At 36.8% G+C, this 19822-nt stretch overlaps 1 protein-coding gene across 1 annotated transcript in view; it reads left to right on the forward strand.

Moving 5' to 3' along the window:
• Positions 1-361: 361 nt before the first annotated feature.
• U2SURP (U2 snRNP associated SURP domain containing) overlaps positions 362-19822 on the forward strand; it is a 55110-nt gene continuing 35649 nt past the window's right edge. The window contains exons 1-6 of the mRNA XM_077756730.1: positions 362-546; positions 10964-11008; positions 12225-12356; positions 14516-14614; positions 16621-16735; positions 17197-17330. Of these exons, the coding sequence (XP_077612856.1) occupies positions 502-546; positions 10964-11008; positions 12225-12356; positions 14516-14614; positions 16621-16735; positions 17197-17330 (570 nt within the window). The 5' untranslated portion in view covers positions 362-501. The remainder of the gene's footprint in view (positions 547-10963; positions 11009-12224; positions 12357-14515; positions 14615-16620; positions 16736-17196; positions 17331-19822) is intronic.

The raw sequence follows: 19822 nt of genomic DNA on the forward strand, positions 1-19822 counted from the left end.
CTGAAAGTAACGTGCAAATTCCAAGTTTTCTTTTCGCACTGTGGCGTAAGCTCCGGAGGTGGCGCAAACACCGTCTTTGGCCAAAGAATGCGTGACGCCCCTCGCTCCCGCCAGCTCCCTTGCTGACCAGAGCACAACTTCTTTAAGGAGCTATTCTCTCTTCACGCACAAAATTCAACTGGCTCGCACCTATCAACTGCTGGCGCCTGGAAAAAAGTGAAATATCAGCCAGCCCTCAAAGTCAGAAAAAGGAGATTCTCCAAATTCCTGGGCCCAGATATACGACAGGCAACCGAAACACACAAAATTCAGCGGAGTGGGCGGGCCCGGGGAAATTACTGACACCGGAAGTCATGTGGCACAGCTCCGCCGGAATTCCCAGTCTCGGCAGTCGACTACTCAGTCCTGAAGGCGCCTCTGGCGGGCTCCGCTGAGATCCACTCTTTCGGCGTTCGACTCGCCCGTGCTGCTGCGGCCGCCGAAGGAGGGGCAAAACTCAAGATGGCGGACAAAACGCCAGGCGGATCTCAGAAGGCCAGTTCGAAGGTAATTTCTTAGAGAACTTCATAAGTCAGTGACTTTATCACTGCCTTCTGGGGCCCACAGACTCTTCTGGCCAGCGGGAGGAGGTTGGGGAGGGAGTCCGCGTTCTGGTCACTACGTAGGCCCGGGCGCCGACGCACTGTGGTGCGCAGGTTGAGAGGCCTGGTATCTCCCCTTAGTCCTAACCTGGATTCCTCTCGAGGCTGGCGGGCACACGGTTGGTGGCGTGAGTAGTCCGGCCTGCGTTTGGCATTGGAGGGAAATCAGGGATTTAAATTGAGGTCTCAAGTCGTGAAAACGCGCCCATGTATCCCTATTTGTTGCGCTCTAAGGCCGCCGGACAGCACCTGGGAGAGGCGGGAATCGCTTCCCATTGCTTAAGTGTTTGCCTCTCGTTCCTCGGTTCTTTGGTCTTAGGTCTCATACGCTTCCGGCCTCCCCCAATTTCCCTCATACCCTCTCCAGGAAATAAATAACGTCTAGGGCTGCAAGTTGGGAGGGGAGGACCAATGGTGGAAAGACGCGCGGGGTGGGAAGTGCAGAGGCGGGAGCAGTTCTCCTTTGCGGAGCTGTCTCGCCAAGGTTAACGCCACGCTCTACACGTGGTCTTGTATCACCTAAGAGGAAGTATAAAATGAGCGCTCCTTTTGAGGGTTCATTTTCAAGAGCCCGGGATCTCCTGCATCTCCGTGTTGTGTATTCCTCCGAAAAGGGAACTTCCATAGACTTGGGAGCCATTTAAGATTATTAAGTTGATTTTGAGTTAATAGGGAAGCGTGTGCAAATACTTCGAAACCATTGAGCTGTACAAGTAGTTTAGCATTAGTTAGGTGGTGGTTAGCATCAGTCCTTAACCGTCTTGGGCCGGTCATTTGTTTTTTTGTTTTTTGTTTTTTTTTGCTTTGAGTTTCTCAAGCAATACGATATTAAAAGTAATAAGTACTGCCTGAAGTAGTTACTAAGCTTTTTGATGCCAGTGTAATAAGTTGTGTAACACTTAAAGGTTCCAGGGACTGTTACATCTTGCAGACGTGAATGATTATAAGTTGGTTATTAGAAAATTAAGTTTCCCGTAGACGGGGCGAGTTTTAGTTATGAGAAACGTAACCTGTCCATTGTATACCTGCTTTATCAGTTTCTAATAAATCATAATCTTTTTGCCATTTTGTGAATGATGTTCGTAATTAGTTCGTAACTAGTAATGGCTTTAACAGCCTTTAATTTTGTGGAAACAGTAGTAGAGGACCAGTTTTGTCTGTTTTAATTCCCGCTTTTACTCCTTTTCAGTTTCTCTCCCCAGAACATTTCCTGTAGGTGTGGAGGGGAATAGTTGGGTACATTACTCAGGCCACTTCCTCAACAGACTCACAGAAACAAGCCTGCTGTTAGGGAACTATTGCTAAAGCTACTACACCAGTAATAATTCCAGCATAAGCTTCATATTTTTAGTTTCTTTTCAAAGTCATATTTTAAGTATCTCCTATTTGAGGCCTTGGATACATTGAGAACATTTTCACGAGTATGTTCAGGCTTCCTTCTAAAATAGTACTTCTCATGGTTGTGAGGGAGTGGCTGTTCCTATAAGTAAATTGTTGGATCTTCCAGTAGTCTTTTCAGTTTATATATTGCTTTAGATTATCATCAGTGCATGCTATTTTGAGATTCCCTACCAGTGTCTGTAAAAGGAATCAGTATCTCAGGACTCAAAGGATATTGATTAATTTTCTCCCATAGTATGAAGGGCTACATGATGCAATTAAAGATTATGGATTTTAATAACAAGCAAAAGACCTTTAGGTTGAAATCATGACTTGGTAATTAGTTGTGTTTGTGACATTAAAGCAAATTGCTTAAACTCTTGCACGTCAGTTTTCTCATAATATGGATGTAAATCTCGTTTTTACAGAGTTGGTGTAAGGATTAAGTGAATTAAGTGAATCCCTATGTCTATAAAGTACATTAAAAAAAAAACACAAACCTTAGTTCCTTTTTCCCCTCCTCTCCATTTTGTCCTTAGAGGAAATAGAAAATACTTTACAAAATGTTGTATAAATTTGAATTCTAAGATTTTAGAATCTTAAGTCATCAGCTATCATATAATGGCTGCCCAGATTGCTGCTTTCTATTTCTCACACAAGTCCTGAATTTATTGGAGGGAGTATCAGATCATTTTGGTTAATACTATAGTATTTGGAATTTCTAGTCTTTGATCTCCGTGGTTTGATTTTTCTTCCTCTGGTAGAGCAGATGAGTGACACATTCTACAGTACAGATGGAACATACAGATTTCTTCTGTTTCATGCTTGTTCTTTGGTATATTCCCATTGATATAGTTCAGGATGCCTGTTAATCATATTTCTATACATCGAAGAGAGTGTTAATTTGAAAATGTACAGGGGAAGGGCGCCTGGGTGGCTCAGTCGGTTGAGTGTCTGACTTCCGGCTCCGGTCATGATCTGACTGCTTATGGTTTCGAGTCCTGCATCTGGTTCTGTGCTGACAGCTCAGAGCCTGGAGCCTGCTTCGGATTCTGTGTCTCCCCCTCTCTCTACCCCTCCCATGCTCATGCTCTGTCTCTCTTAATAATAAATAAATGTTAAAAAAATTATTTTAAATGTACAAGGGAATGGCATCATGGTGACTGTAGTTAATAATACTGTATTGCGTGTTTGAAATTTGCTAAGAGTACATCTTGAAAGTTCTCATCACAAGAAAAATTTTGCATGTTAACAGATATTAACTAGGCTTATTGTGGTTATTAAATTGTATACCTCAAACTAATATAATGTATGTCAATTGTACTTCAATAAAAATAAATAATAAAATGTACGATATGCAGGATTTTGATGGCAAATTATTTGATGTGTCTTTTTTTTAGTAATATGTACTGCCGAAGCGAGCACTATTTAATGTGTCTTAATTGTATTTATTTCCTATGCATTTATTTCTGTTATTGCTTTAAAGGAGAGGGGAGATGGGCCATGTTGTAGATTGCTTTTGGGAGGAGAGACCTTAATTGTTTCCTTAGAAAATTGTTAAATGTATTTCTTTAGAATTTAATTTACAAAAATTAGTGTATTCTTTTGATTTCAAGAATTTTGATTGCTTGTTCAGCAAAACGAAGATCGGAAGAGAATGCGATATTTTCTTTTCCTTCTGCATTTCCTGTGCTAGTTATACTTGCTAATGTAGTGCAATTTTAAAGTTTATTTATTTGAGAGAGACAGAGACAGCATGAGTGATCGAGGGATAGAGGGACTCCCAAGCAAACTGCACTGTCAGAGCAGAGCCTGATTTGGGCTCAGACTCACAAACCATGAGATCATGACCTGACATGAAATCTAGAGTTCGACACTTAACCGACTGAGCCTCCCAAGCGCCCCAAAAGTATTTTGGTTCTAAGAAATAAGTAAAATAAGGATACATTCAAGGCTTATGACCGTAGGTATTTATTACTGCCTGTGTACATTTTTTCTTACTCTTTTTATTTTTGAGATTTTTTTTTTTTTTTTACTCTTTTTATTTTTGAGAGAGAGAGAGAGAACACAGGGAGACACAGAATCCTAAGGAGGCTCCAGGCTCTGAGCTGTCCATACAGAGCCCGACACAGGGCTCAAACTTGTGAAGGGTGAGATCATGACCTGAGCCAAAAGTTGAATGCTTAACTAACTGGAGTGCCTCATGTGTACATTGTTTTTTGATGGTGTCTGAAGATACGTAAGAATTCGATATGGTAAAATACTCCAAACAAAACACAAACCTTGAAAATTATGTTCTTCGTGGTTTGCCATTTTTAGTTTAGATTGAAATTTTATTATGGTATGATTGTAACTTTATCTTAAAATGTAAGGTGGATAGTTTAATGGGTGGAAGGTTGTCTTTTTGGGTGGAGAGTGGAATTATGAACTTCCATTTTCTTAATTGGTGCTCTTTAGAAACTTCAGTATTTGCAGCTCTGGTGCTTGAATATGATGACTCTTGATAAGGGTTTTTAAAATTCCTATCTTATTGGATTGATTGTTTTCTCAAAGTCCAGTTTTAATTTTCTTTTGGTTTTTGTTCCTGAAGCTTTATTCTTCCTGGAATGTAAACTTATGGAAGATAATCATTTACCTTACTGGCAAATGAAAGAGGGGCTTGTTTGGTATGCAAGTTGAAGACTCCTGCTTCTCTACCTTTTTTTTTTTTTTTTAACGAANAAAAATAAAAATAGAGGACACTTGGCTGGCTCAGTCAGTTAAGCGTCTGACTTCGGCTTGGGTCATCATCTCCTGGTTCGTGGGTTTGAGCCACAAGTTGGGCTCTGTGCTGACAGCTTGGAGCCTGGCGCCTGCTTCGGATTCTGTGTCTTCTGTCTCTGCGGTCCCCCACTTATTCTCTTTCTCTCTCAAAAATAAATAAGCTTTAAAATAAAAACTTGCTACAGGATATTAAACTCGAAAACATTAATATTATCGATAACCTGTCTCTTAAACTATCATTAGGTAGCTTTAACATTTTATTGCAGACCAGCCATGTATTATTATGCTGAAATAACTTTTCACAAAGGAAGATGGCATTTGCCAGTAGCAGTTGATGCTATTTGGTACTGTTAGATGTCTCTTCCTTCAGGAATTAAATTTTTTCGCTAGACTTTCCTCAGTTTGGATTAACTACAGGACATTTGGAATGTTCTTGAAACTTTTAATTTATTGATAGAGTTTTGGATGTAATTTAAAAGATCATTTCATGGGGTGCCTGGGTGTCTCAGTCAGTTAAGCCTCCAACTTCGGCTCAAGTCATGATCTCACGGATTGTGGGTTTGAGTCCCCTGTTGGGCTCTGCTGACAGCTCAGAGCTTGGAGCCTGCTTTGGAGTCTGTGTTTTGCTTTCTCTCTGTCGCTCCCCTGCTCACGCTCTCTCTCTCTCTCTCTCAAAAATAAACATTAAAAATAATTTTTAAAAAAATAAAGGTCATTTCAGGTTTGTTTAACTTTATCATACATGGTGCATGTCTCTGATCTTATAAAGTTTTTTTTTTTGAGTGGTGGACCTTAGTTTGCCTTGGAGAGTGATATTAAGGTAGGTAGCTGCTACTTGTTAGTGGACAGCATAGTAGACAGTGGAATGTAACTTAATTTTGTTGGGTACATACTTGTTCCTGCAGGTTAGGTCAACAGATATATTGAGGCGATGTCACTTGGCAGATCTTGTGCTTGATTTTGAGGAAGAAAACATTAAATTAGACTATACAAACTGAGGAGCATGCTGTCTAGTGGAAAAAAGTCAACACATAATAGGACAAAGGAGAGGGATCTAAAATTTTAGAGAAAGAAGTGACAGCTGGTTAAATGGAGGGTGAGAAGGAGGAGACTTCAAGAATAGAGGAATTTGAATTCTTTTGAACAATGAGCAGAAGTTATAAAAAGAGATGGGTAAGGTAAAGAAAAGTAAATCCAGGAAATAGATCAGTAAATAAATGGTCTCTTGTTTAGCCAGAGCATAGGGCACTTGCATAGGGAATAAAAGTTGCTGAGATGAAAAGGTAAGTTTGAAATAAATTGTGGAGGTTTTGAATGCTGTGAGTAAAATTAGAAAGCCACAGAAAATTTGAGGCAGGAAAGTTCTTTAGGAAAGAGAATCTTGGGGCATACTTTATTTAACAAGGATTCGGGAATGAGGAGAACCAGTTTGAAGATTACTGCAGTGCTACTGATATATACTGGGGATGGTTTCAAAAATCTGACATCAGATCTTCTCTGGGGAGCTTTTCCTAACACCTTCCCTACTCCCATTAAGATTAACTTTGACCCCTGTGCTCTTATGGCCATTGTTTTACTTGACTCTTTTATTAGCTCCTAAAGGCAGGAAGTATGTCTTATTTCACTTGATAATATCTCTAAGACATAGTACCAGTGAATTAAGGGAAGATCTGGACCACGGTGGTGTCTTTAGAAAGGACGAGTCCCCACGGAAGAGCTGTACTAAAGGGGTGAACAGAATTTGACTTGTGATTGAGGGGATAAAGAAGGAGTCTAGGATGATTCTGTTAGAGGGCTGTTGCTGGCTAACACTTACTGAGCAGTTAAGTGCCAGACACTATTCTAAGTATGTACCCTACCTGTATTTGTCCTTCATAACAATCCTACAAGGCAGGGTGCTCTTCCTCTTTGCAGATGAAGGAAGTAGGGCCAAGGTTACAAAACTGGTAAGTGTTAAAACCAGGAAGTCTTATTCCAGAATGTGCTCTTAAAAACATTTTACTACTTCTATATTATGAGTGATTGAGAGACACAATCCAGTATCAGAAGTAAGGCCAATTGGAGAAGCTAGTTTGAAAGGAATGTTAAATATATTGGATTTGAGGAGCTTGCAGACATTCAGGTGAAGACAACTAGGAGGTAGATTGGAATCCAAGAGAGAGACTAAGGTTGAAAAATAAAGACTTAGACGTCCTTTCAGTGCCAATAAAGGTGTTGATATGCTTCCTATGGGAGAGATTGTTAAACTTGGGGAGATGCAAATTGATGCTTTAGAGGATGAGTGGAGAAAGAGGACCTTTTAAGGAGTCAATAAAGGGAATGGAAAGCTGATGGAGCAGAATGACAGTGTTGGAGTAATGTTGCTGTAGCTACACTGCAAAGTTGAACAAAGTTTTTATTCTCAGGCACCAAGATGTAGTGCCATATGGTATAGAGTAGTTGCCTTCACTTTTTAACTCCTTAGCAATCATGAGAACAAGCAAACAATCCTTGAGCGAACAATCCTTTTTACTTTAGCATGTTCTTGCTGTCTTTCACCACATCTGTACTATCTGCTTTCTCTATCCTGAGGTAAATTTCTCCTATGTCTGCTTCTTGTCTCAAGCTTCCCTTATTCTGCCCTTTCATTTTTTGTTTTTGGGTGTTTTTCGTTTGGATGAAGAATTGTGCTGTAGACTTCAGAAGGTCTGTAGGCATCATTAATATGTTGTTCTTCAGTTTAAAAACATAAAAACCAAACCCAAGACAAATAATAGTTCTAGGTCAGGAAGAGGGAAGGTCAGCTTCTGAAGTGGCATTACATTTACTGTTTACTTGGACCATTAGCTTTAGAAGTTGGTTATTCTTTTAAAAATCTTATTAACTACTATTTGTATATCTTTATGTCTAAAGAAGTTCCATTCTGAGTGCAGTGTAGTTATAGCTCCATGTCAGTGGGAAATGTCTGGTTTGTAGTAAATGTGACCACTGCCATCTTAGATTAATTGAAATCAACTAATGAATCTTCCTAAGCCATGCTGTTATTTTTAAGTCCTAGAAATGATGATTTGAATATGGTAGCATAGAAGATTAAAGAAAGAAAAGCTAGCACTGTCTTATAAGTTCTTGCATGCTTATGCTTCTGGGTGAACTTTAGAATTATTTTTGGCAGGCTTTATCCCTGTGCAAAGATTTCCCTTTGGAGTATTGAACTGTTGAATGAAATTGCATTAATTATGTAAATAAAATTGGTTATAATTGACATTGTCTTAATAATGTGTATTCCCATCCAGGAATGTAGTGAATCTTTTCAAAAGGTAACTTGAATAGCTGAATCCTTCTGTAAAGTTTGTATTTTCTTCACCTGGGTTGTGTACCTTTCTTTAGTTGGTTTCTAGATGTTTTCCACTTACTGTTGCTATTGTGATTAGGATATTATTTTTGTTACCTAGTAAGTTAAAAATAGTATATTGACAAGCAGCTGATTTTTTAAAAATAAATGTTTATTTATTTATCTTGAGAGAGAGAGAACATGCATGCTTTCACATACCTGTGCAACTCAGGGAGGGCCAGAGAGAGGGAGAAGGAATCCCAGGCAGGCTCCATACTCAGTGCGGAGCCTGATGTGGGTTCTGGTCACGTGACCATGAGATCATGACCTGAGCCAAAAGCAAGAGTCAGACGCTTAACTGACTGAGCCACCAAGGTACCCCTGATTTTTTTTTTCCTCAATCTGTTTAGTTTCTAACTGAAAATTTTTTTTTTTCCTAAGAGTAGTTGTTCTTTTGAATATACTAATTTCTAAATGTGTGGAAATGGGCACATTTTAAACTATGTTTCAAAGTGTGTTTCACTGAGCTAACTTTAAATATTAAAAATTTCTTCTTCCATACCATCTTGCCTTTTAAGAAGGGTTAGATGGGAGAAGAAAGTGAATGAGAAAGGACACAGTAAAAGTTGGAGATAGAAAGGAGATGGATTCAAAGAATAGTGATGGAAGATACCTCAGTGCTTGGTTGTCTTGGGCTTATTTTGCTTAGGGCCCAGCACAGTGGAATTCAGAGGAACAAATTGGTTCAGTGTGAAAATCTGACCACCTATTCTTAGCCTTAAGTTTAGAGAAGGTAAGTAAAGCAATACTGTGTGTAGACCTACCAAGAGTCTTAACTGTACTTGCTCTTTTATATATCATACAAATCTTCAGTTTTCTCTTAAAAATAAATGTAATGTCTTGTATATTTATTTTAAGTCTAGAACTTGGAGCTAGGTCAGATATTTGTGGTGTCAGGATTCTTGGTTTCTTTTCAAAACAGATGAATATATGAAAGTGGGGAAAACGAAAGGGAAACAAACCATAAGAGACTTTTTAAATGGGAGAGAATGCCAAGCAGGCTGCTTAAGCGACTGAGCCACCTAGGTGCCTCAACCATAAGACACTCTTAAGCATGGAGAACAAGCTGAGAGTTGATAGGAGATGGGTATTAAGGAGGGCACTTGTTATAATGAGCATTGGTGTTATATGTAAGTAATGAACCACTGAATTCTACTCCTGCAACTAATATTGTACTGTGTGTTAACTAACTAGAATTTAAATAAAAATTTGAGAAAAACCCACAAAAAACAAAAAAAGCAGAGTACACAGCACAAAAGTAGGAAAAAAATAATGCAAACATATGTAAAACAGCTGATTAATAATATTGTGTTATTTTTCTAGATTTTATGTTTGGGATGTCAGCTTTTTAAACATACTTTTTTAAAAGTGTTTTCTTTCATCATTTGAAGTAAATGCTCACCCTTAAAAAGGATTCTTGGTTTCACTTAAAAATTTCTTGTTTTGTAGCACCTGGGTGGCTCATTCAGTTAAGCATCCAACTTCGGCTTAGGTCATGATCTCTCATGATCTCACAGTTTGTGAGTTCACGCCCTACATCGAGCTCTGTACTGACAGCTCGGAGCCTGGAGCCTGCTTCGGATTCTGTGTCTCCATTGATCTCTGCATCTCCCCCCTCGCTCGTGTGCTCATGCTCGCTCTCTCTCAAATGAATAAACATTAAAAAAAAATTAAGAAAAATTTTTAATGCTTCTTTATTTTTTAGAGAGAGAGAGAGACAGAGCACGAGCGAGGGAGAAAGGGCAGAGAGGGAGACACAGAATCTGAAGCAGGCTCCTGGCTCTGAGTTGTCAGCACAGAGCCTGACTTGGGCTGGAACTCACAAACCATGAGATCATGACCTGAGCCAAAGTCAGAGGCTTAACCAACTAAGCCAATCAGGTCCCCTCTTGGTTTCACTTTTAACATTTAAATGTACATAGAAATAAGTAAAATCTTATTACCTAATACCTGGAAAATAAAAACAGCTCAGTGACAGAGTTAAAATTCTGGGACTCCTAAGTAAAAATTTCAGACAGATATCACGTTAGTTAATAATCTTGCAGCTTGGCTTTGTCTTTAGATGTATAGTGAAAAAACAGAATGTTGTACGCCATATATAATTTGATCTGTAGATCAATTAGGAAAAAAGATGAAATTTTACAGTTGCCATTGTTGGAAGTGCCATTATTTGAAGACTGAATTCTTTCTGTGCAATAATCAGCAATAGTGTCATGCTGAATTAGGAGCAGCCCTCTTAAAACAAGTTGTAAATGGTGGCCAATTGTGGATTTGATAATAGAGTTTTCTTTTTCTTGAACTGTTTGTGCAGCAGCATTTGTACCTTTTACAGTCAGGGTTTATGTGTGGATTTTTTTTTGTTGTTAGAATCTACTCTTTATATGACTGGGTAGTTGGAAGAAGGAGGGGAAGTTTCTTTGCTGTATAACGAGATGTTGCTGTTCTGTCAGTGTTGTGGCAGTATATAGTGTATCCTATGACTTGGAGGCTTTTTCACAAAAATTCTGTTGTAAAATAGTGGTTCGGTTTCTAGTCTACAGTTAAAAAGGCTTAAGTATACCTCAGATATATCCTACTCTCATTTATGTATTTTGGCACATATGCATTCTGAATTTTGAAGAATGGACTTGCACATTTATTTTGGATCACAACCTTTTTGTAAGTTATAGATTGCCTTTGGTTTTATTAGCTGAGGAGAAATTGCTGCAAGTTTGGGAACATTAAGTTTGTATAACCTGAGGCACACTTGTTAGCATATGATATATTTTAAGATCACTTAAATATTGACTTTCATTTTTAATAATTGCAGACGAGATCATCAGATGTTCATTCATCTGGATCTTCAGATGCACATGTAAGTATAAAAGGTGATCTTTGTTTTCTTTCCCTTACCCTTCCTTCCCTCCCTCCCTCCTTTTTTTCCCTTCTACACCCAATGTGGGGCTCAAACTCATGACCCCCAGATCAAGAGGTGCATGCTCCACTGGCTGAGCCAGCCAGATGCGCCTTGTCTTTTTCTTTAACATTTAATTTCTCTCCGTATATATTCTTACATTTATGATTTTGCTTGATAAATAACAATTGTATGTGTCCTTTTCTATCTTGTTTTTAGCTAAGTGATCTCTTTTTTGTGTGTTATATTTGTACAAATTGGCCCCCACAGACCATGTTAGAAGCCGAGTATATATATATATATATATGTGCACACATATACACATATATATATATGCATATATGTGCTTACAAAGTTCTGTACATACACGGATGTGTGTACTTGTACATTGACTATGGTTTGCATTGTATACACTCATTCTTTTCTCATTGCACAATATAGCTATTGGAAACTCGCACAAGTCAGCAGTCATAGCTCTAATGTAGTCTTTCGGCTGTCGTTGTTCCATAGGGCAAGGTATAAATTACTAAGCTATTTCTGTATTGATGAGCATATACCTGTTGAAAAGCTTTTTGATATTTTGAATAATTTCTCAATAAACATTCCTTTACATGTTATTATAGCAGTGCTCAAAGTCTGGTCTTCAGACCCTTGTGGTTACTCAGAATCTTCCAGGGGCTTTGTGAGTTCAACTATTTTAAATAATACAAAGACAATATTTGCTTTTTTCATTATGTTGACATTTGCATTAATGATGCAGAAGCAATTGATGGATAAACTGTTGGCATCTTAGCATGAATCAAGCCAGTGTTGTCAAAGTGTACTAATAGTCATTGTATTCTTCCCCATCTGGCACAGTAAAAGTAAAAATATGCTAGTTTCACTTAAGAATGTTCTTGATGAAGCAGTAAAAATTATTAATATTAAATTTTGTCCTTGGGTATGGATCTTTGTAATGTTCTGTGTGATGAAATGGGAAGTACATATAAGGCACTACTGCTTATCAAAGTGTGATGTTTGTCTTCAGAAAAGGTACCTGATTAAATCAGTGGTGATATTAAGGGATGAGACTTTTGATAGTGTATAGTGAAATTGGTCACTCTTTTGACATTTGGGTTATTTGTAGTTTTAGTACTACATATGTGATTTTTAAAAATTTGTTTTACTTTTCCTGAAGATGGATGCATCGGGACCCTCAGATAGTGACATGCCAAGTCGGACACGACCTAAGAGTCCAAGGAAACATAATTATAGGAATGAGAGTGCTCGTGAAAGCCTTTGTGATTCTCCTCATCAGAATCTCTCAAGAGTAAGTGTTGATAAAGATGAGAAAGGATTAATGATTTTAATCTGTCCTTGATCAAATTTGGTGGTTGACTATTTTGGTGCTGCTTATTTCATCTTGTCACTATTTGAAAATAGCGTTCATTGTTCTATTTGGGTTAATGATAAACTCAAGTTCATGTAAGGAAATGTGTTTGTGGCTTATATGTGAGATAGATTTCATGTAAAATTTGAAATTTTATTTAAAAAACCAAGGAGTGTTTTCAATATAAAATGGTTAATTATCAGATTTATTGTTCTCCCTTATAACAAACATTTACTGAACCAAGTGCCACATGACAGTCACTGGAACAGCACACAGTTCTTGCTCTTGAAGAGCTTATAGTCTTGCTCTGGGAAGTGAACAGAGACAGGTATTATTCACTCTGGTTAGTGTAGTACCCCCATCAGTATGAGAACCCAGAGGAGGAGCTTTTTTACTATGTATGAACTATGAACACTTTAAAACTGTTCTCATGTTTTAGTGTTTTTTCTGTTTCACATAATTTTTCTGGTTGTGATTAAATTTGGGAAGCTAATAAATTAATAAAAACCAAATTTGGAAACATAATCAAGAAGACAGTTATCACCAGCCACTATTAAATTAACATTCATAACACTTTATTTTTCTTGTTTAATATTTCTAGGCATAAATGTATTTTAATGGATGATTGTGTTTTTTTGTGTAAACATTTTGTAATTCCCTTAACTATATTTCTGTTAGGATATAAATAAAATTTGAGCTCTTCCAATTGTGTTTTGTAAAATTATGGTTTTCATTGAATTTGTATATAATTTTACCATTTGTTTGAACTTATTTTTAAATGTTTATTTGGGGGAGCAGGGGAGAGAGCACATGCTAGCAGGGGAGGGACAGAGAGAGAAGGAGGTAGAGAATCCCAAACAGGCTCCCTGTTGTCAGCTCAGAGTCTGATATGGGTAATGAACTGTGAGATCATGACCTGAGCTGAAATTGAGTCAGACACAGTAACTGACTAAGCCACCCAGGTGCCCTAACCATTTATTTAAACTTTTGAAGTTAAAATAGAGATGCTGGGGCACCTGTATGGCTCAGTTGGTTGAGCATCCAACTCCTGATTTTGGCTCTAGTTATGATCCCAGGGTTCTGGGATCAAGCCTTGCCTTGGCCTCCACAGTGAGCGTGGAACCTGCTATGGATTCTCTCCCCCCCACCCCCCTCCTCCCAGCAAATAAAAATAAATTAAAAGTGCCAAAAAGAAAAAAAGCCCCCAGACAAATCCAGAGATGTTGATTGATGGCCAAACATTTTTCTTTCTACTTTGGGGAAAAAAATTTACTTTCAATCTATTACTGAAACCTCATTTTGACTTCTTGGTTATAAATGGCTTTATTTTTTTTTTTTCAAAGTGATTATAATGTAACTTTAAAATAGTTCATGGCAATATTACGCTTCCATTTTGCTTCTCTCGAGGTCAAACATATTTAATATTCAGGGGATTGATGAAGTCTAATTTGTAATTGGTTAATTTGTCATTTTGGTAGGCAAGAGTGAAACTTTTGGGTTTTAATTACAGATTAATATTTTAGGTTGTATTTAATAGACATTCCTCTCTTTGAAGTTTACGAGTCAAAGTCTTAACATTCTAATGTTCAAATGAACATTCAAGTAACTGAACAGCTAAAGGTCTATGACAGTTTTACTTCTGCTGAAACATGAAATTCTATGATTATAAATATTCAGTATTGTTGATGAAGAATGAGTTAATTACTGATTTATAAAAGGAAGTGATGTGATTTGTAGTACTTGAAATGGAAGTTATAGATGATATTTAGATTCCTGCTACTGAACATCAGAAATATATGCTCCCTTCTCCCTATTTGAATGTCTGTTTTCCATCATTTCTTTTTCTCAAAGTGCTTTTTGTATGTTAGTTATTGACCTTGAGCTAGCAAATGAAGACATTCTTTAAGGAATACTTTACATCAGAATCAAGCCCATTGTAGGCACTTGATGCTTAAGAGTAGCCTCAGCTTTTCTGCTTTACGAAACTTCTTTTTTAAAAGTCATCTAATCTGAAGATATGATTATCACATTTGGTTAAGTTATAGGTAGCATTAAGAATGTGTATGTAGTAAAGGTATGCTTTTTATTTATTTTCACAGCCTCTTCTAGAAAACAAACTTAAAGCATTCAGTATTGGAAAAATGAGTACAGCTAAGCGAACTTTAAGTAAGAAGGAGCAAGAAGAATTAAAGAAAAAGGTAATGTTTAAATTGCATTTTGAGTTATCCTTGGAAATCTGTCTAAGTAAGTATATGTGCAGGTAGAGAAATGCTCTTCAAAGTTTTGTGACCTCAGGGTATTCTCAGCTCGCTCCCACTACCAAGTCAAGTCTGTAACACAGGCTACATTCAGAGGACTCCAGTTTGTATCCCTGTCCCCTCCACCATTTCCTCTGTGTACGTTTTGATTATTCTCTTGTCTGTTCTTTTTGTATAAGCAACTATGTGTAAATACATACTGTACTTCTCTTTCCTAGATGATCAGTAGTATGCTATATACAGTGTACTTTCTCCATCTTTTTTCAGTTAACATTATATCTCAGAGGTTACCATCAGTATATTGAATTTTTTTTTTTAAATAGCTGTGTAGACATTCATTAGTTTATTCACTAAAATTCTGTTGAGGGTATTTTTGTTTTGGTCTTTTGCCATTACAAGTAGTGTTGTTAATGGATAGTGTTATGCATGTGGTTTTTTTGTTTATCTTTGGGATATATATGTTTAAAGTTCATATATTTAGAGAGAGTGAGCGAGAACGTACACTGAGTGGGAAAGGGGCAGAAAGAGAGGGAGAGAGAGAATCCCAAATAGGTTCTGTGTTGTTAGCATGGACCTTGTGTGGGGCTTGATCTCATGAACCATGAGATCATGACCTGAGCCAAAATCAAGAGTCCAAAACTTAACCAACTGAGCCACCCAGGTGCCCCATTGGGTATCTTTCTATAAGTGAGATTGCTGGGTTGAATTGTAAATACACAAATGTAGCTCTGTTGGATATTGTCAGAGTGCTCTCTAAAAGGGCAGGGCCATTTCTTTCGCATCTCTCTCCGGAATGTATGATAGCCTTGCCAGCAGAGGATGTTTTTGAAGTTTTGCCAATCTGCTAGGTGAAAAATGTTATTTCAGTGTAGTTTTAAATTTGTATTTCTCTTATATAAGTAAGGTTGAATAGCTTTTGTGTTTGTTTCTGTGAACTGTCTGCTTGTATCTCAACCAGTCTTTTCAGAGATTAGGTTATCTCTATTTTTTAAAACCTCACATACTAAGTTTATTAACATTTTGTTTATGACACAAGGTACAGTGTTTTTTTTCCTCCAGTCGATTGTCTTTATTTTGCTTCTGGTGTTTTTTTCCATGTAGAAACTTTTTTGTTACGTAATCAGATTTATCAATCTTCCCTTAAGATTTCTATTATTCAGTTATTGTTCTCTTAGTTTATAAAGGAATTTCTTCATTTTTAAAATACTTTATATACAGTTTCATTTAAAAAAATTAAATCTCGTTCATTTGCAGTTTCTCCTGGTATGTGATGTGAAGAATTGGTTCATTTATATGTTTTTTTCAAATAGGTTTATCAAGTTACCCCAACACCATTCTTTGAAAAGTCCATCTAGTCTCCTTTGATTTCGATACTCCTTTGATCAAATACTAAATTTCCAACTGTTGTTGGATTTATTTCTTTGTTTTCTGTTATGTTCTGTTGGCCTTTGTTGCATACAAATTTTGGGGACATTGTGAAGAGTAATAAATGATATTGTCAAGGTTCTTTTGAGCTTTTTTCCCTAATGCCAACTGTGGAGATCTTGCTGCTTCAACTTGTAATACTCATGTGTTTGGTGGTGCTTTAGAAACGTTAAAAACATTAATAGAGTAATAATATTTTATATAGTTAAAAACATTAATAGAGTAATAAATTTTATATAGTTGTCATACAGTTTGACTCTTGCTGTCTCTAAACAGATTTTACTTAGTGGGTCTTTCTCTGATTCCACAAATGGCCAGTAGAGGATCAAGGTCTCTCTTTGTTTCAGTGTTAATTAGTATCTAATACCTACTAAAGATGAGATATTACTTACGGGGACTGCTTAACTTGCTTTTCCCAGTGAAGGGAAAGGTTTTGTTTCCATTATTCCTTAATGAGTTTTACCCTATGTACAATAATAATTTTCATATTAAATGGTACTAATATTTTCATGTATATTTAGGAAGATGAAAAGGCAGCCGCTGAGATTTATGAGGAATTTCTTGCCGCTTTTGAAGGAGGTGATGGTAATAAAGTAAAGACATTTGTGCGTGGAGGTGTTGTTAATGCAGCTAAAGGTTAGTGTGAATATTACAGTCCTTGAGCAGATCCAAAATGTCTTGGTAGAATCACTGTAGGTAATAATGAAGGATATTTGTTGTCTTTTGAATTTAACATTTCCTTTCTATCCGCACCCTCTAGTGCTGATATTATTAATTAGGAAAATAAATGGCCAGATGTGGGATAATGAGAAATTAGAGCCAGATAAATTTTTAAAAATATTTAGTGCCTTTCAAGGTTGAAGACAGCAACACTTAGCAAAAATTTTAATATATTTTGTAATTTTACTATAAAATGATTAGGTTAGTCTTTTGTTGGAGAGTAAGGTAGTAATATGAATTTAACTTCATATTTTTTCAGTAGTGTTATATCTGAGTGCTAAAAGCATTTTACTAATTTATATTTTTAAATAAAAAAATAGAATAATATGAAATTATTTTTGAAAATAAGTTTTGAAACTTAGTATTTTAAATTTCAGAAGAACATGAAACAGATGAAAAAAGAGGTAAAATCTATAAGCCGTCTTCAAGATTTGCAGATCAAAAAAATCCTCCAAATCAGTCATCCAATGAAAGACCACCATCTCTTCTTGTCATAGAAACCAAAAAACCTGTAAGTCATACTCAAATAAGTGACTTTTTATGTTCAGAGATGACACTGCCAATGATATTTCAGTACTCCACTGTAAGCAGGACTTTGGTTTCTTGTTTTTAATTATTTTTGGAGTAGGTGTTGAGTTTTGGTGCTTAGTCTTTCTAACGAAGAGATAATAGAGTAAGACACTTAGATACTCTTTTTATGTCCTTTGAACAGTGAACATTCGGTGTTACTATACTTATTGCATACTGCAAGTAAAAAGTTGACTATTTTAAATATAAAGTAATGGGATTATCTTTTTAAACAGTTCTAAACAGAGGTATTTAAATAATACTAACATGTGTAGTGACAGTTTCCTTGTAAAACTTCTATATTCCAATAATGTATCTTTTGCCTACAACATTTTTGGAATTTATTTGGAATTACTGTCAACCTAGTGGCTCTTTCTTTTTTTCTTTTTTTTTTTAATGCTTTTTTTTTAAAATTTATTTCTGAGAGAGAGAGAGAGACAGCATGAACAGGGGAGGGCCAGAGAGAGAGAAACACAGAATCCGAAGCAGGCTCCAGGCTCCGAGCTGTCAGCACAGAGCCTGATGCGGGGCTCGAACCCACGAACCGTAAGATCATGACCTGAGCCAAAGTCGGCCGCTCAACCGACTGAGCCACCCAGGCGCCCCAGTGGCTCTTTCTTTTAAGTATTCTCGGTATTAGAAAAATTTTTGTTTTTCAATGGATTTTTCATGAAAGGTGCTATATAGATGTGGGGTATGTCATTTGGAGCCACACTTGGTGAAGAAATATGATTACATTGAATGGTGACAGTGACTTTCCTTGCATAACAAATAGCTCCGGATGCAAAGGAAAAAAGCAGTTTCTTTGAGATGTAACTCATGTACTATAAAATTTACCCTTTTAAATTATGCAGTCATTTTAAAAATTCTATTCGCAGTTGTGCAAAAATCACTAATCTCTAATTTCAGAACATTTTTATTATCTCAGAAAGAAACCTTATACCTATTTTAGTTATTCCCAACCCCTGGCAACCACTAATCTCCTTTTTATCTGTTTGGATTCGCCTGTTTGGGACATTTCATGCAGATGGAACCCTACAACATGTAGCCTTTTGTCTCTGGCTTCTTTACTTAGCCTAATATTTGAGGGTTTATCTGTATGTTCTGGCACATATTAGTACCTTATTCCTTTTTATGGTTGAATAATATTTTATGGGTATAGCACATACTGTTTATCCGTATATCACTTGACCTTGGGATTGTCTTCACTTTTTGGCTATTACGAGTAATGTTGCTATAAACATTTGTGTGTAGGCTTTTTTTGTGGACTTCTGTATTCAGTTACACACACACACACACACATATATATATATACTTATCTGTACACATACACATACACCTAGGAATGGAATTCTGGGTTGTATGGTAACTATTTGTTTAACTTTTTGAGAAACTGCCAAAATGTTTTTCCAAATTAGCTGTACTATTTTACAGTCCCATCAGCAATGTATGAGGGTTCTAATTTTTCCACATCTTTACCAATGCTTGTTAAAGTGGTCTATTTTTAAAATTTATTTTAGTCATCCTAGTAGGTGTGAAGTTGTACCTAATTGTGATTTTGATTTGGACTTTCCTGATGATGAGCATCTTGCTATGTGTTTATCATCCATTTGTAATCTTCTGTGGAGAAATGTCTTTTCAGATCCTTGGCCCATTTTGTAATTGGTTTCTTTGTTCTTTTTATTTTTAAGTTGTAAGAGTATTTAACACTTCCTGGAGTCAGGTGTCTTATCAACTATTTGAGTTGCACATGTTTTCTCCCATTCTGTGAGTTGTCTTTGAATTTTATCGATAGTGTCCTTCGAAGCATAAAAATTTTTAATTTTGATGAAGTTCAGTTTATCTGGATTTTTTTGTATGTTGCTTTTACTGTCATATCTAAGAAATCATTGGCTTATTCAAAGTCATAATTTATTCTTGTATTTATTTCTCAGAGTTTTATAGTTTTAGTGCTTCAGTTTAGTTTCTGTGAGTCATTTGAGTTAATTTTTGTGTATGGCATAAAGAAGAGGTCCACCTTCAATTTTTCTTGCATGTGGCTATTCTAGCACTATTTGTGAAAAAAGGCTATTTTCCCCCATTGAGTTATTTTGGCACTTTTAAGAGAGGGATTTCAAAAGCAGTTTAAAATTTTTTTTGCATTTATTTATTTTTGAGAAACAGAGACAGACCACAAGTGGGACAGGGGGCAGAGAGTGAGACGGAGACACACAAACTGAAGCAGGCTCCAGGCTTGGAGCTGTCAGCACAGAGCCCAATGCGGGGCTCAAACCCAAGAACCATGAGATCGTGATCTGAGCTGAAGTCGGACGTTTAACCAACTGTGCCCCTTCAAAAGCAGTTTTAAATATTTTTTTTAATGTTTTGTTTATTTCTGAGAGAGAGAGAGAGAGAGAGAGAGAGAGACAGACAGACAGACAGCATGAGGAGGGGAGG

Source organism: Crocuta crocuta, unplaced genomic scaffold (genome assembly GCF_008692635.1).
Source record: "Crocuta crocuta isolate KB4526 unplaced genomic scaffold, BGI_CrCroc_1.0 scaffold337, whole genome shotgun sequence".
Lineage (NCBI taxonomy): Eukaryota > Metazoa > Chordata > Mammalia > Carnivora > Hyaenidae > Crocuta > Crocuta crocuta.